This window comes from Haplochromis burtoni, unplaced genomic scaffold (genome assembly GCF_018398535.1).
Source record: "Haplochromis burtoni strain Fernald_Lab_line unplaced genomic scaffold, NCSU_Asbu1 Contig_39, whole genome shotgun sequence".
Taxonomy (NCBI): domain Eukaryota; kingdom Metazoa; phylum Chordata; class Actinopteri; order Cichliformes; family Cichlidae; genus Haplochromis; species Haplochromis burtoni.
Window position 1 is genome coordinate 431,849 of NW_024582400.1, and position 17,335 is coordinate 449,183.

The window sequence follows — 17,335 nt, forward strand, 5'->3', positions numbered from 1 at the left end:
CCAAAAAAAACCCCAAAAAACAAAAAAAAAAAACAACTGCATTGACTTTGACTGAAAGCAATCAGTTATCATTAAGATAAGGTAAAAGGCACAGACCAAAAGACAGGTAAAAAAAGAAACTTTTTTTAAAACACTCAATAGAAAATAAACAAAAGGACACAAAAGAGGACAAAGGAGGTGGAAAAGTGAAAGTTGGGACTGTTTTTAAACTGAGAACTTTTCAGGATTGGAAACAACAGGGGAACTAGAAACGGGTAATGGAAACTATTGGACATCGATTTAAAAAAACATAGAAAGACGAGGCAGAGGAAGGAACAGACGGGGGACACTGAGGGAACTAAACGCATCAGAAATAAATTCAACTAAACAGGTTAATAAACCGAGAATTTAAACCTGAAAAAATATGTGAGTTTATGGGGACTGACTATTAGAGCTTCCAGTAGATATTAAAGGAACTGCAGATTTCGGTAGTTCTTCTTTTTTTCATAGAGGTTGCTGTTTGTGTTGTCCATCCATCCATCTTCATCCGCTTTATCCGAGGCCGGGTCGCGGGGGCAGCAGCCTAAGCTTGTGTTGTTTCTTTCCAATTTTCTTTTTTGACATACAAATGATCTGATATGAAATTGTCAACATCCATAGTTTATAACTCAGAATTTTAATAATATAATTTTCATTTAACATGACAGACTAAAACCATTTTTTGTAGCAGGCTGTAAAGATGTTTTTTTTTTCTGGTGTGAAGTTGAGCATTTTAACATGAGTCTATGGAGATTGATTCAATGTTTGGAGTCAGCTTCAGGCGGCCATTACAGGAATTGCAGCTTTTGAAGTTTTACTTGTTTAAACGCTGGAGGCTTCTGCTTGATAAATAAAAATGAACACTTTAAGTGACAAGCGGCATCAGTACTGAATGTTTTAGTAAATTTAGCAGCAATTTATTGCTTTATCACCAATCCAACAGGACTGTTAGTCTCTGTCTCTAATGATGTATAATATTATATAAAATGAAAATGTGTTGAGTCTCTATATTACAAGTAACTGGTGTGATAAGGACTCAAATCTCTGGTTGCATCAGGAAGGGCAGCTGAAAGAATCGTATATAAAATGGTAAATATAGTTACATTTTTACTAACAACAAGTAAAATGTATATGAAGCAATGAAGCAACATTAAGTAAGGCTTTTAGCATCAATATTTTAGCATTTTATACACATCAGTTCTCGCAGTGTGCCATTAACACTTAGTGGTGGAGGCTGAAAATAAGCCTCTTTATGTTGACACATTGTTCTGTTAAAATCGAATTAAAATTCATCTGCTTTTTGTGACACCTTCCATGGAGCAAAGAGGAGGGATTTAAACTAGTTTTAACATTTGATTTTGGCGCTTCGGGGCCTCCGGATCCAACAAATTGATTTCAGCATTTCACATCAATTAATATGAAGTGAGTTGGTTTGCAGCTTGAGAGGAGGAGGAGGAAGAGGAGAAGGGAGGGAGAAGGTGAATAAAAAAGCAAGAGAATAAGGTCTGCTTTCTCCTGCTTTCTCTCCCCTCAGCACATTGGTTTCTCTGTGCCCAAAGCAGAAATAAGCCTCGCCAGAGTGTACATTTATTTTTACGATATTTAAACAAACAAATAACGAAAATAAATCAATGTGAAACCTCGAAACCTGACCAAAGTGTGTTTAGGAGCCCCTCTGCTCTGACAGCGAGTGGGGAGACCACCAATTTCTCCCAGTCAATATTTGAGGAGCTAATTTGGAGAGTTTGTCCTCCATTTGAGAGAAAAAGAAGGATTTATTGAATGGTGAGTGTTTTTCTATGTGCCAGCCGTGCGTTCGCATAATGTCACAGGAGTTTACCTGAAGCCTTATCTGTCAGACAGAGTGTGTGTGTTTGTGTGTGTGTGTGTGTGTTTCTGTTGTTACTGCTCGCCGCTCTACCTGCAGTCAGCTGGGCCAATAATGTAGCTTTGATTAGAGGCTTATCGCAACCCCGACACACCCTCAATCACACCTCAGACATGTGACTCCACACAGCAGGGCCATAAAGCAAATGTGCCCCAAAGGCAGGGGCTGCAGGTCACTTCTATTGATTTATCAGCTTTAATTAATGGAAGGGGCAGGGTGAAAACTAACACCTGAAACTTGCAGAATCTCATCAGAGTCTAAAAATAAAGACACGTAACTGTGACTTGCCCTTCCAAGTTTGTTGTTGAGTAGGCTTAAAAGGATTTAAGGTGGGAAAACTGAGTGTACTCCTGTAAAAGTAATATCAAGCATATTTAAGATTTACTGAAATAATAAATGGAGAATTAAAACTAATGACAAAATTTAAACTTCTTGGGGATCTTATGTTATATTAAGGAAAGCTAGTGGCAGGCAACAGGAAAATCAAAATAGAAATATAAAAATACCTGAGAAATGACTCAGATGTTCACTTTTTATTACTTTAAGCAGTCAGGAATTAAAAAAAAACAACATATAAAATTATCTCCCTGACACATAAAACCACTTCCAGTTAAAGAATTTCAGACTTTATGATCCATAAAACGCTGTTTAGTTGATTTTTAATTTAGTTATTTGGAATAAAAATTCCAAGTGAGGCACCTGACATGCTAGCTATACATGCAGAAAAACTGCATGTATTCAATGCCAGTTACTTAGCACCCTGTCACAAAAGCACATTATTTGTTCCCTTTTCCTTAGTTGAATTTCTGAAAAATGTCAAAGATAACACAATTTGACAGACATAAAATGCTATTTTTGCACCAACAAGGTGATTCCCAACGAGGTATTAGCTGAAAACTTGTCATATCTCAGCGTGGTGTGCACCAAAATTGAAGCAGGGAATTAGTCTGTAAACTGCATTTGTTTCTCAGTAAGAATAATTCTACATTTTCAAGCTAGTTATTGAGTACTAGCATTTCTCAGAATATAGCTGATATTTAGCTTTAGATCAGAGGAATATTTCAAAGAGTCTCTACATACTCTAAGTGAAGTGGCAGCATATCTGACTGATGAAGAAATGGGGAAATATAGTATTGGATAAAGAGATTCTGTCAGAGAAACACTCTGATGGGTTCTCCATAAATTGAAGGCTTTACCTTAGTTTTAGTTGTAACATTCACAACCTGGTGTCCAAGGTATGCGAGACATTGCTTAAAATCTCCAGCTTTACCTCATGAGACCCTAACCCTCTGCTTGATAATCAACCAGCTCATATTCCAAGCTCAGCCTTAAGGTAAACTCAGGCTGAGCAAAAAAGTTTCTGTTTATTGGTTATGGTCCTTCATCAGTTAATACTAGACAGGACAATGCGGAGTTTGAAGCATCATTTGTGTACCTGGGGTCTGGAAACTGGGAAACTGTAGATATTTAAATATTTAGCTTCATGAGTTACGCAGACTGGAAACAAAACTGTTGATGGGATCGAACTACAGTGGCTTGCAAAAGTATTCGGCCCCCTTGAACTTTCCCACATTTTGTCACATTACAGCCACAAACATGAATCAATTTTATTGGAATTCCACGTGAAAGACCAACACAAAGTGGTGTACACGTGAGAAGTGGAACGAAAATCATACATGATTCCAAACATTTTTTTTTTTCAAATAAATAACTGCAAAGTGGGGTGTGCGTAATTATTCAGCCCCTTTTGGTCTGAGTGCAGTCAGTTGCCCATAGACATTGCCTGATGAGTGCCAATGACTAAATAGAGTGCACCTGTGTGTAATCTAATGTCAGTACAAATACAGCTGCTCTGTGACGGCCTCAGAGGTTGTCTAAGAGCAACAACACCATGAAGTCCAAAGAACACACCAGACAGGTCAGGGATAAAGTTATTAAGAAATTTAAAGCAGGCTTAGGCTACAAAAAGATTTCCCAAGCCTTGAACATCCCACGGAGCACTGTTCAAGCGATCATTCAGAAATGGAAGGAGTATGGCACAACTGTAAACCTACCAAGACAAGGCCATCCACTTAAACTCACAGGCCGAACAAGGAGAGCGCTGATCAGAAATGCAGCCAAGAGGCCCATGGTGACTCTGGACGAGCTGCAGAGATCTACAGCTCAGGTGGGGGAATCTGTCCATAGGACAACTATTAGTCGTGCACTGCACAAAGTTGGCCTTTATGGAAGAGTGGCAAGAAGAAAGCCATTTTTAACAGAAAACCATAAGGAGTCCCGTTTGCAGTTTGTCACAAGCCATGTGGGCGACACAGCAAACATTAAAAAGAAGGTGCTCTGGTCAGATGAAACCAAAATGGAACTTTTTGGCCAAAATGCAAAACACTGTTTGGAATCATGTATGATTTTCGTTCCACTTCTCACGTGTACAGCACTTTGTATTGGTCTTTCATGTGGAATTCCAATAAAATTGATTCATGTTTGTGGCTGTAATGTGGGAAAGTTCAAGGGGACCAAATACTTTTGCAAGCCACTGTATGTGTCAAACCATGATCTCAGAATGGGAATGCATGAACCTCCACCATGCTGGCTGCATAGCAATAAGTGCAATGGTTTGAACATCTCCAGTGATTACCTCCCAACTGTCCCACCAAAGCAGACCTTCGGCTCGACCCCAGTGCTGCAGAATGGAAGACCACAAGGCTTCCAGACACCTGATGGAAACGCAAAATGCATTGTACGCATGCATTGCAGAAGACATGATAATAATGATGATGACAATTAAGATCTGTAGAAAGAAGGTAGCCAGCTGTTTTAGGTGGAGTTTGGTGCTGATTGTTTGCCTGTTTTTCTGTTGTGAAGATTACCCAACAACTACCCTGGAGAAGTGCAACAGAGGTAGATGAAGAACTTGTGACAGTTTTTTGGGAGGGGTCTGGATCACTTATTTAACACTGTGACACAGGACTTTGGAGCAGTTAAACAGCTTGAGTGATTTTTAATTAACATTTAGTGAAGTAGGTAAAAGGAAAACTGCAAGATTATGACCAAAAAAATGGCATACAAAAATCCAGGTCCAGGCACTAAAGTTGAACAAATAAAAGGCCTTCAGTTTAGTGCACTAGAGACATTAAAATACACCAATGTGTATTTGCTTGATCCTCCTTCTTTACTGAAGTAGGTCTATAATGTAAAGCAGCTCAAAGTCTCGTCAGCATGTGAAAACTCTTTGACCTGCGTTCGTCTGATTAGTGCTGTTAAATGTCAGTAAGTGGGCATCATGTGTCCTGCTTCATGTAAGACCAACAAAGCATTTACAATATGTCTGAAGTGGATTAAGAGGACAGCTTCAGCTGATATCCGACCTTAACTTGACATGTGAAAGCAGCTTCTGCTAAAAAATATTCTCAGAGATAAATAGGATAGCTAGACAGAGTATATTTCTCAAACAGTGGTTCATCCTCACTGACTTTCTGCTACATTCAGAATTTAATTTAAAGCTCGAAGCATTGAATCATCAGGTCCCATCTTAGTATGTTAAAGACTTACTAGTACTATATCACCCCAACAGAGCACTTCGCTCTCAGACTGCTGGCTTATTTGTGGTTAGAGTAAGTTTGAATGAATTTGAGTGAGTAGAATGGGAGGGAATGCCAGGGCGCTGTACTGTGTAACAGACACCCTTTGTACTGTGATGATCCTGTGTCACATTTAACCATCTTTTAATCAGTGTAACTGGGAGCATCTGGAGCATTTAGGTCTCTTGATCTATCCACCATAGTGTTGGTTTAGTCCTAGTGTTTTTAATTTTGCTTCTCTTGGTTAATAATTGGTACACTTTGTCTCTCTCTCTCCTGTTATTTGTCATGGCTCATGAGTTGCATTATGACAAATTTGGGGGCTTGTCCAGGATTCTTACATGGGAGTTTTTAAGGTTCAAACATCCCATTTTGGTAAATCTTCCATCAGTTATGGCCCTAGTCTTTTTTTTTCTTCTATAGTTTGTTTTGTTCTTGCTCCCTCTTTGTGCTTCTTTTTCCTTTTCCATGTAACCAGTAACAGTAGATGGCTGCCTCTTTTTTAATCTCTGAGTGCATATTGCACTTTTTAAAACTACATTGCATCTAAAAGAGCAGCACCTTTTTGTTTTCTTTTTTTTCATGCATGGAGGTTAATCCTGTTTTAATATATCCGTTATCACACCTTTCAGAGTTTGCATAAAGCCTTGTTGAAAGGTTCAAGGGTTTATAACACATTTAGGAAAATCTGGAGCTTGAACAATTTTTACCTCTGACAACACTGGAGAAATAATAAGACATATGAAACTTTTAAGTGCTTTGAATCTTTGCCAGTTTTTCACGCAGGTTTTGCCTCGTTGTGTTTCTCTCCATCAGGCTCTTCCTCTGCTCTGTTCTGAACAACAGGAAGCTCTGGGCTTCGATGGCGATCTTCAGGAGCTATACGCCGCCATCGTCACTCACGGAAGTGCACGAAAGCGCAAACTGTCGGAGCAGCAGTCTGCTGAGGAGGTCGAACACGCCAACAAGGAGCCAGAACTCGTCTTAAACGCTTCAGGTGAACATTACAGCTTCACAACTGCGCTGAAGTTTAATGGTCAAATTTAAAGATTTAGTCAGGTTTATGTGAGCATTTAATATTTCCTCTTTATCTTCATCAAAGAAATTGCATTGTGATAGTTTTGGGTGTATATTTTTGATTTTGACTGCATACATCTGCACACTTTGCAGATGACAGTTTGCATATTGAGGCTGATATCCATTACAAAAATCTAAAAAGTAAATAAATGTGTTGAATCCAAGAGAAGAACTGCCCTACTGCATGAGGAGGTCAGAAGTGGTAGAGAGGACTGTAAAAGAGAGTGGAAAGCCGTGTGATAGGAGTGATTGATGGGTTGAAGGTGGGTGTGGGTTTAGATCAAGGATCGACTCTGAGCCCCTTCTGTTTGCAGTAGTGATGGACAAGCTGATAGATGAGGTCAGGCAGGAGTCTGCATGGACTATGATGTTTGCAGATGACACCGTGATCTGTAATGACATGACAGTAAGGAGCAAATGAAGGAGAGCCTGGATAGGTGGAGGTATGCACTGGAGAGAAAATGAATAAAAGTTGGTAGAAGCAAGATATGTGTGTGAATGAGAGGCAGACAGGTGTTACAGTGAAGGTAGATGAGCTTAAGTATCTGGGGTCAACCAGATACTTAAAAGCGTGTCAGGGGTGATTTGTAACAGAAAGATGGCGGCAAGAATGAAAGGGGAAGTTTACAACATGCAAACGTAAAGGACAGGGCAACTAACAACTGTTCATATAAATAAATGTTCATAAATACAGAAGCAAAATAAATCAGAACACCAGTTTACATTTTCAGTTTCCTATTATGTGCTAAAACATCTGTCACAGCCTTCAGTTTGAACAGAAGTTAGTTTATAACAATGTGAAGCAGTGAGACATGGTTTCTAATAGATATTGGAGATAAAGGTTATTCAATGTAATAAATACATATGCCAGGTACAGAAGTTAAACCCCTGTATATGGGAGTCAGCTCAGGTCATAACAACCAGCTGCATTTGTTTTTAAAAACTCTCCTGTGTAAAAACAACAAACTGTATATAAAAGATGGACATAGCCACCCATAAGTTATCCAGTGGTTTTGCATTTTCAACTTTAGTGAAAAAAAAAGACGAATAAAATCCCTTCAAATCATTTTTTGTTTTTTGTGTTTTTTCTCCCCATCAGCTGATCTGTGTTGATGAGTTGATACATCATGAAAATGGGAGCAAATGATGTGTTTTTGTCACAGGCTGCTAGTAACAAAGTGTCTGAGGATGCAATTTAAAATGGTTTCTTCACTGAGTTGTCTGTTTAGTGCACTTTAGTTGCTTAAGATGATTCATAGTTCATAGTGTTAAATAGCTTAAGATACAAAATCATTCCTCTGAAAATCATCAGCTATAAGGACTCAACTGAAAATTGGTGAAAAAGGGGGCCAGTGTCTTAAGAAAACCTTTGCCGGCAGAGCGACTGGTCAAAAGCACTTTTAAAAATTACAAATTGCAAGCCTGGCTGCTTGGAAGCAAAATATAAAGAAATGAGGAGTGGATCAAGACTTTTGCACAGCACTGTAACTTTGGAATGAAAACAATCAGTTTAAGCATCAGCAGTACAAACACACTCCAGTGGTCCAGTTTAGTGACTCCAGTTAGCTGCGATGAAGCCTTTAGGCAGCAAACCAGCTGCTGTCAGTCAAAGAGGAAACGATGCTAAGTTTTAGCCTCAGCAAAATCCAAATGTGTAAGGTATGAGATCCATCTAATATCAAGGGCTAAACTATCTTTAGAGACTATGAAATTCTTTGCATCAGGCTGTAGACATGTTTATATCTGCTATAAAGAGTTGGACATTCGAAGATAGGAGTCTGTGGGCATACAGCCACGAGTGGACACTAGCAGGTGTTAGTGTCCACTCCTGCCGCAGGTCTTTTTTTTGTTTTCTTTTTTCTTTTTTGAAATCTCTAGAAATTGCTGATCGGTTGTAGTAGCAGCAAGTTTAATCCTGATTTACTGATGGCAGATGTGACATGTTGGTGCTTCTCTGAGTCATTATTTAGTTTAATAAACATCTTCATCCTCGTCCTTCAGCCGGCGGATCTGTCAGCAGTGAATCGGCTGATGGGAATGAAAAACAGACCAACAACGGGGAGCCGGAAACACGTGGAGCCAAGATGGTCAACAGACCCAAAATGCAGCAGGTACAACAGAAGACTTTTTTTTTTTTTAAGATTTGACCAATTAGGGTTATTTGTAGGGGAACAAATGCAACAAAGCTGGAGATTAAAAGAGATTTTAAATCCAAATTCATCAGCTGGGATCTACAATATTCAAATTGCAAGTCAGCAGATAAACTGTGAAATGCGTCTCCTGCTTAAATGCTTCCTTGGGGGAGAAAAAAGAATGAGTGATTTTAAAAACAGGAAATTGGAAATAGACTATGAAAAACATTTCTCCTTTTGTGTTTTTTGTCTTCCTCAGTCTCTTCCTGTCACATCCACCGCTGCAGAGCGACCGGCCTCCAAACCGAAGAAGAAGAAAGTGGGCCTGTTCAGATGATCTCGAGCAGTAGGACGCACACACAATTACGAATTTAGAAAAAGTGCCGTCCTTTAAAAACACTTCTTATTGAATTTTTACACTCTTGAGGACATTTTTACAAACCTACTTTTAAAAATGTTTAGATTTTAGACTAAAAGTGTCATTAAATAAATACTTTTTTCTATTTTTACCATTTTTGTTAAAAATAGAAATAGAAAAACCACTGTGGGATCAGGTTTTCTTTTTGATGATTGTACTGATGACTGACAGCTGGTAGGTAGGTAATTTCTTGTTCTTTTTAGGTTTTAATAAACGATTAACCTTCATGTATCTTTAACTAGGTGTGAAATGTTTTTAAAGAAGTCATATTGCCAATTAAAGGTATACATGTATTTTTAATGGGTGTCTATGTTTGTTATTTGTTATGCAAACCACAGAATTTAAATTTTTTTTAACATAATAAGAGATTAAACTCAAAAACAGCTTTCGAAGGAATATTATGTTTTTAATGTTATAAAATAAAAGCTTCAACAACTTTTCACTAAAACTTCAAGCTTCTATTTTTCTGCCAATCTTAAGTAGTTGCTTTCTCCGTGACCCAGACAGTCGGAGCACAATGAGCAGACAGCGGTCGATAGAGGAGCCGCTCTCCTTTTTCAGGGCTCAGTGAGATGTTGACTCAAGGTGTTGCAGCATGTCGGGAATGCTATTGAAGTTTTAGTTTGAGAAGTCAGTGTTTGCTTGCATGGCTCCAAAGAGTTTCTGTGTGAGAGACATTTGTTAAAAAAAAATTGCAGTTTTCTCCACTGAAAGAGCAGATTATTGTTATTTATTTAAGTGACAAATGCTGCTTTTATGGTCAAAAGAAAGAAGGTGGTGAAACATGAGGATTGTGTAATTCCATTTCGGTTGTTTGTTTGCAAAAATCAATCATATCACATCATGATTTTGTCTCTTTGATCACCTGTGTGTTCAGATTTGTTGATCAGAGATACCTGAGAGTAACTTTGGATACCAGCCAATCAGAATTGTCCCTCTTTCACGACTCTTTCACGACAGACAACACAGACAGATGTTTCTGAATGTAAATGAGGGTTTATTAAATTAATACAACCAGGAAATAGAATTAATGCTCTATAAGCTTCTCTAAGTTTAACATGGCAGAAAAACTGTTTTTGATCCACAGACTGTATATAGAAGATGGATGTAGCCACTATGGCATCACCCAAATGGTATTTGGACTCAATTTGGATGCGTCAGTGTTAGCATTTTGGTTGCTGCATTGTTAGTTTTCTTGAGGCAGAAGTGATCACGTTTTGAAGAGGAAATTGAATAGATATTTCGAGACACTATCCAGTTGTGTTATTTGATACTGCAAATGTTCCTATCAATCAGATATCAAGTAAATGCAGGGCCAATATTGCTAATACCAATACCGGTCATTTCAGTTCTTAATTCAAATGAACCCAATTTAAAGGCTGTTATCTACAAAATCACTGCAGTAGAGCAAATTTTGGTATCGATCCAAAACCAAGTAAGTACAGGGTCAGTATTGCTGATAGCAAATATTTTTAACCCATAAAGGAGAGCAGTCTGTCATGACTTATGAGAAGACTCATCATTAATTTGCAGATTCTGAACACATTAATAAATATTCAATACAGAAAAATATAGTTTTTAGCTTTTCATATACTTTGAAATTGGATTTATTAGAGACCTGGAATGTAAATGTGTCTGTTTCTAAAGCACTTTGTCAACTTCTGTTGTTTAAATGTGCTGTAGGCTGTAAGTATAATAGACCGTGAACACAAAAAGGTTAAGACATGTTTCACAGGGTATGTTTTTTTTAATTTAAAAAAAATGTATTTAACACAATTCAGTGGTCTACATATTGATACTTTGTTTCTATCCTCTATCATTCTAGTATCGATCTGATACCAATACCAGCATTTGTATCGATACGATCGATCCGTCAAGCTCTACCAAGAGCAAAACTATTTTTTGCAATATGCTGTAGATGTTTGTTTTGTAAAGTTGGACATTTTAAATGGGAGCCTATGGGCATTGACTCATTTATGGTGAGATATTCTATTCTGTGTTTCCATAAAGCATTTCAACCACCATTTATTAAACAAAGCTTACAAATGTTTGATTCCAGCATTTTCTAAAATCCGCTTTTCTTTATCTTGTATATAGTAATTGAAGATCAAGAACAGTAACTTTGTCTCTAGATGGTCTTCTGGAGAAAAGTTTGAAGGAAATTGTTTAACCCTCAAAGTCTCTCCGCAGGGTGGGTGGGGGGTACATCAAAGTCCAGGATTAGTTAAGGAAGAATCCAGCCAGAGCCGGAGATGACGATCTGCAAAACCAAACCAAAAAACAGTCATCTGTGTAAAAATCATAGCTGCTGCTTTTTCTTGGGCCTAATTTTCATGACACTTTAAAAACAGTCAGCACAAGGGATTGAAATCCTTAAGTTTCTTCGATAGTTGCTAAAATTAAATTTTTGGTCAATACATGTTGCATCAGATGACAGTTTCCATGAATTTCCTGATCTGGTGGAGGGTTGTTGGAAAGGTCTCCTGTTTTCTGGTTTATCTTGGGACCCCTCAGCAGGCCTCAGACTTCAGTTTGACCCCTGGTGATGGAGGGTGTGACATCAGCAGAGGGCTCAATGGGCTCTGAAACGGTGTTGGGTGGTTTGTGAAACCGGATCTGTCCAATAAGCCGCTCAGTTATCCTCAAGTGATCTCCCTGAACATAGTCTCTGTAACCCCGACAACAAAGCAGCCGGTAAGCATGTCAGGGTTAATTTTGTTCCAGTGTCTCCAGTTAGCTACATTCGGTACCAGTGAAACCATCTGTGATGTGTGTAATCTCTGAATTTAAGAGAACCTTTCTCCTCAGCAAAGATTCACAAAAGATGCTATTCAGCCCAACTCTTTGAACTGTGTCGCTGGTTATACTGTAGCTTCTGAAAGCTCCAACAAGGCATTTAACAAAGAAATGAGTCAGAATCAAGAAAGAAGCACCTTTTGGAGCACTGTACCAAAGTAGATCATGTTCTTTGGTGATAAGGCAGGTAAAACTGCACTTAATGGCGTCAGCTTGTCACTGTTGAGCTTTTGCACTCATTTATGTAAACATTTGTCACCTTTAGGTTTGTTTTATGTTTAGTTTCTATGATTTCTGACTTTTTCCCCTCTCAGCAAGCCACTTATAAAAGAAAAGCCTGAAACCTGGACGAAGGCAGTCACTCAAGGTAATCAAACCCAAATTTAAGCGTCCATCACCTTGAGGTGATCTCAGAATTCAGGGCCTTTAATAATGAGGCAGAATTATACGATTTTAGTCCTTTAAAGCCTGAACTATGAAACAGTTGTTTAGCCCAGAGCTTCACATTTATTTTCCAGTTTATTGAATATAATGTATTGTGCACTTTGAGGAGGGGAAAATTACACTGATGATGTAGAAGTTAAAAAAAAACTGATGTATGACATATCACACACTTGGTGTCACCGCGCTTGGGGTCCAAGAATCAAACTTGAGCCTTGCTTGGTCTGGTTTAAAGGTAGCTGAGTCACGTGTTCGCTTTTAGTGTGTTTTTGTGTAAGTCGAGGTCTCTGGGTCGTCGAGGTCCCCCTGCTCTCGCTTGATGTGCTCACAGCTTCGTTGCCCACAGCAGAGCTGCTACCTGCACTGAGGAAGGAGGGGTCATGCGCGCACCTGCGCTCGCCCTCATGCGTCTCGCCTTGGGAACGCGGGTCCAAAGGACAGCGTAAGCGCGCACCGGCCCTCGCGGGTCTCGTGGCTCTGTGTTTGCGTGTCCTCGGCTCAGGCCCGAGCCGACAATAAACAGATGAAGGCGGCCGCGATGGGAGGAGAGGACTGAGTAGAGGGCAGGTCCAGAAGGGCGCGGTCTCCTTCTCCTCCTCCCGCGGCACCTCGTGTGCACTGTAGCAGGCTTGCTTCCTGCCAGCATTTCTGCCAGCCGCCCCGCGCCACAGCGACGCATTGAGAGGAAAACCGAGAGACAGAAACCGCTGCGGGGACACCCCGTGACCGCCGTGTCCAACAGCCTACGCGCCGCGCGCCTCCGCGTCTGTCTCCGAGCCCGTTTCTCATAGTTTCAACGCAGAGGCACAGCTTTGAACCTGCCTGCCAAGATAAACTCACCTCTCCTATTTATGCCCCTGCACTCCGCGTGCACTCGGGACACGCAGTGCGTGAGCAGCGGCGCAGAGGACAGGTTCACTTCTCTCCAGCTGGGCTCCAGCGGCGCACTGGCCACTTTTACGCGCCGGGAATGGCGACTTCTGGGGACTCTGGGATGAGTCCTGCTCTGTTGTCTCCGCTCTAAGATTACAAAGGGGAACCCACGCGTGGAAGGAGGGGACACTCCAACAGAAATACAGCGGAGACATATTGGCCTCCCGCAGTAGGTGGGAGGGGGTGACACACCGGCCGCCAGGCGGAATGCTGCTCTCGACGCTGGTGACGTGCCTCGCCGGGTGCGCGTTCCTCCTGTCACCGGTCAGCGAGGGGTGCGGACCGGGCAGAGGCAATGGCAAGAGGCGGCCGCCGCGGAAGCTGGTCCCTCTCGCCTACAAGCAGTTCACCCCCAACGTGGGCGAGAAGACGCTGGGAGCCAGCGGGAGATACGAAGGGAAAATTACCCGGAACTCCGAGCGCTTCAAGGAGCTCACCCCCAACTACAACCCCGACATCATCTTCAAGGATGAGGAGAACACAGGTGCAGACCGCCTGATGACGCAGGTAACCCTCCCAGCTGCTGTAGTGCCTTTAAGCCCGACTACAGTCCGGCTCAGAGAGAAGCAGGCATTTGTGTGCAGGAGGTCTGCGCACTTTGCCCCGTCTTTAAACGCGTGGACGCTGTTATCTTGTTGACTCAAAGCCCTTCAAAGAAAGACTCAAAGAAAAACGGTCTTTGCCAACAAAGTAATTTTATCACATTCATCCCTTAATGATTTTAAATGAAAAAGATGCGCTTTAAAACAGATTTTCTTGGCACTGATTTAAATCACAGCAGCAGCTCTATTAAACTTTATCGTCCTTTTTTTTTTTAATAAATAAAGCTACAAGTTTAACTCAGACATTTCTTGGGGGGCGAAGCACGGATTAGCTGAATAGAGTCTAAAAGCCCTGCGAAGGCTGAACAGTAGAGGTTGGAATCAGAGGTTCACTGTGGGCAGCTCATGCGTAAAAAAGTGGGCAACCCCTTCTAAAAATGTACGGCGAGCGGTCGCTCTTAATTAAAACACTATGTCCTCTGTTTCTACATCATGTTTTTTTGGTGGAGAAACAGCCAAAAGTCGTATTTGGTTAGAGCCCGGGGTCAAGCGTGTGCTCATGTTTACCGTTTTCGTTTTTAGCCTCACTGGTCGAGTTAACAGTCTCCTTTTTGGACTGTCAGAAATCTTTACGACACCGTCACTGATGTGGCTTCGCGTGGAATTTATTTGACTCCCTATTTCCCCAGGAATAAAGTATTTATATCTGGCTCTTGTGGCCGCGGGCTTCCTCCCTGAGCGTTTGTGTCCACAGACCCACGTGGGGAATGAAAGCGCGCACTCCGGGCTGGAGCTGTCACCTCGCTGTACACGCTGCAAGAAGTAGAGGCTGAACAGACATGTGCAACACCTGCATGTGCGAACGAGTTCTTAACTGAACCCAATTTATAACGGTTATCTACAAAATCAGGACACTCGAGCGAATTCTGGAATGAACCATACCAAGTTAATACAGGGCCAGTATTGCCGATACCAATACCGATAGCTTTAACCTATAACGGCACCCTATGTAGGTGAGAGCAGTGTGTCATGATGTATGGGAATTTGTCATTGATTAGCGAATTTAATAACCATGAAATCACTTTTCGTGATTTGTTGTGTTAACTAATTATTGATTTTACTTTCAACAATAATTAGTTAACGCAACAAAAACACACCTTTTAGCTTTTTGTGAATTTTAAAATGTTGAAGCTTGAGTTATATTATTAAATCTCTATAGAAAATTACAATTTAACATCAGTAGGCTGCTTGCTGAATGTAGAGGGTAGAAACAAAGAATGGACCCTATTGTACTACCATCATTGGTATCGATATTGTTGATATTTGCCTTGACCCAGCTGAGGGGGTTTTTTTCTTACTCGTGTCACTTTGCCAGAAAATTGCTCTAAAGCTCAAAACCTCCTTGGTGTGAGCTTGATTAATGAATTTAAGGCTCATAAAGGGGACAGGTCTTCTCCAAGCTGGACATTTTTTGCAGCACGCACTCGGAGCCGCTGCTCGTCACCGGCGCAGACCTGCACACAATTTATGAGCCCTAAGCCGCAGGAGACAGCCTCCTGTTTGTCTTTTACTATTCCGCGTTACTTTTTTGTTTGTTTTCGCAGTGCTCCTGTGCAAAAATAGCCCACTTCACTTGTGCTGAAGCCTTAATTATACGGATTTTCCCCCTGCCTCTTTAGATTTTATTCCCTTTTTCCTGGGCGCTCCTGAGCTGCTGCATACAGACGCGACTGTTCAGGGGTCGAAGCCGCACTGCAAAAAGTGGCACTTTAAAACTGCATTTATATCGTTTAATGTCATTTTAAACGTCATGTGTTAAGCTAAGCAAAAGTGCAACACCGTTTTACCAACATGCACGATAAATCTGCGCAGATTTTTGCGGATTATTTGGAGCTTTGATGCGTAAAAACTGATACACAAAAAGCGAGACTGTTCTTTAAAAAGTTGATTTTGGAAACATTCACTTGCATTTTAGAACGTTTTCTTCAGTAGTTTTTTTTTTTTTTTTTTTAATCTCTTTCATCCAGCTAAAACAGGACCCACAAGACTAAACAGAACCTTCTCAGACTCAGAGGGACACTTTTTGCAGCGCAGAGTTGTGCATAAGCGCATGTTGTCGGTCTGTGCGCCCAGTGTTTGTGCAGCCAGCGGTTTGGTGCTAAAACCGCTCCTACAGAAACCCCCCGTCGATCTGTACACCTTGAAAGGAAAACCAACAAAATCTATCGTCTGATTTATGAAGTTCAGCTCCTTGCTCTGACCGCAGAGAGAAAACACAAGACGTTTTTAAAAAAATCCACACTGGACGCTGTGAAAAGGCATCTGTGGCCACCGAGCCACGAGCTATTCTTATCACAGCCAACATGGGGAAAAAAGACATTTATGGGGTTTAATCCCAGTTTGGAGCCTTAATGAGCCGAGATTCATGAAAGGCTGCATCACTGAGAGACGCTTTCAGTGGCAGCTGCGGAATGACAAGACTGCCTCCAGCCACACAGAGTTCATTTAATAAGATTTCTGCCACTTAAAACCAACAAAATCTCCTTCCATTCAAAACCAGAGCAGATGAAAAAAGTTTGACTGTTTAACCTTTCATTTGATGGGAGTGAGTGTAATCTTGGAGGGCAGATTTTCCATCAGATTTCATGCATGTGCAGTGCACTGGGAATGAAATTCTTATAAAATTACTTTAATAATAGAATAAAAATGTGTTGTTTTGTTGGCAAATTTTGCTTAAAAATCTCCAGTTTGGTCAACAACTTGTATTTATTTGTATTAAAATTGGTGAAAATGTTGTTATTCAAGGCATCGTCCTTCAAGATTGCTTTAAAATCCAATGGAGTGGTGGAAATAATCGGCCAAACCACTGATGAATGACTCCTGATTGACAGGTTATCAGTCAATTTTGGATTTCTTTCTGACTTTCATAAATTTATGAACTTTAAAAATGAGCTTTATGGTGTATTGATTGAGAACAAAATCTAATGACCGAGCCCATAAACTCATCATGAAAGAGTTTAGTGAGGTCACACAGAGCAGGAGAGCTGGTGGTCCTCTTCCCATAGACTTCTATACAATCAAGTCTTCTTCTTATTTTTTCTTCTTTTTTTAATTTTTCCAACAAAGGGAATCACCCCCTGGTGGTCATTAGAAAGACTGCAGATTTAAGGCAGTGTTCAGATCCAGAAGCTACTGTATCCTTTATATCGTTAAATCTGGTTTTATTAACATTTAAATGACAAACTCAACATAATCACCGACTGGGAGTCATTAATGACTACTAGTTTGTGATAGATAACCCTCTACGCTGCTCTTGGCTTCACAAACACTAGAAACCACATTAAAACTAAACAGAGCGTATCTGAAATAAATACCACAACCACGACTAAATTAGAGATTTGAAGTTAAACATGCCCACGAGTCTTTGTACTGGCTACTGAGGAAATGTTTTCTCCTTGGAGAAAATGTATCCAGAACTTTTCTCCTCTGTGTGTGTGTGGGGGGGGGGGGGG

At 40.6% G+C, this 17,335-nt stretch overlaps 2 protein-coding genes across 3 annotated transcripts in view; both read left to right on the forward strand.

The window, feature by feature from the left end:
- nhej1 (nonhomologous end-joining factor 1) overlaps positions 1-9,457 on the forward strand; it is a 32,132-nt gene extending 22,675 nt beyond the window's left edge. For both annotated transcript variants that reach the window (XM_014332886.2, XM_014332885.2), the window contains exons 7-9: positions 6,301-6,481; positions 8,563-8,672; positions 8,953-9,457. In XM_014332886.2, the coding sequence (XP_014188372.1) occupies positions 6,301-6,481; positions 8,563-8,672; positions 8,953-9,030 (369 nt within the window). In that variant the 3' untranslated portion in view covers positions 9,031-9,457. The remainder of the gene's footprint in view (positions 1-6,300; positions 6,482-8,562; positions 8,673-8,952) is intronic.
- A 2,767-nt stretch (positions 9,458-12,224) lies between these two features.
- Positions 12,225-17,335, forward strand: part of LOC102312164 (Indian hedgehog signaling molecule) — a 17,360-nt gene continuing 12,249 nt past the window's right edge. Inside the window, exon 1 of the mRNA XM_005919879.3 lies at positions 12,225-13,788. Coding sequence (XP_005919941.1) covers positions 13,489-13,788 — 300 coding nt within the window. The 5' untranslated portion in view covers positions 12,225-13,488. The remainder of the gene's footprint in view (positions 13,789-17,335) is intronic.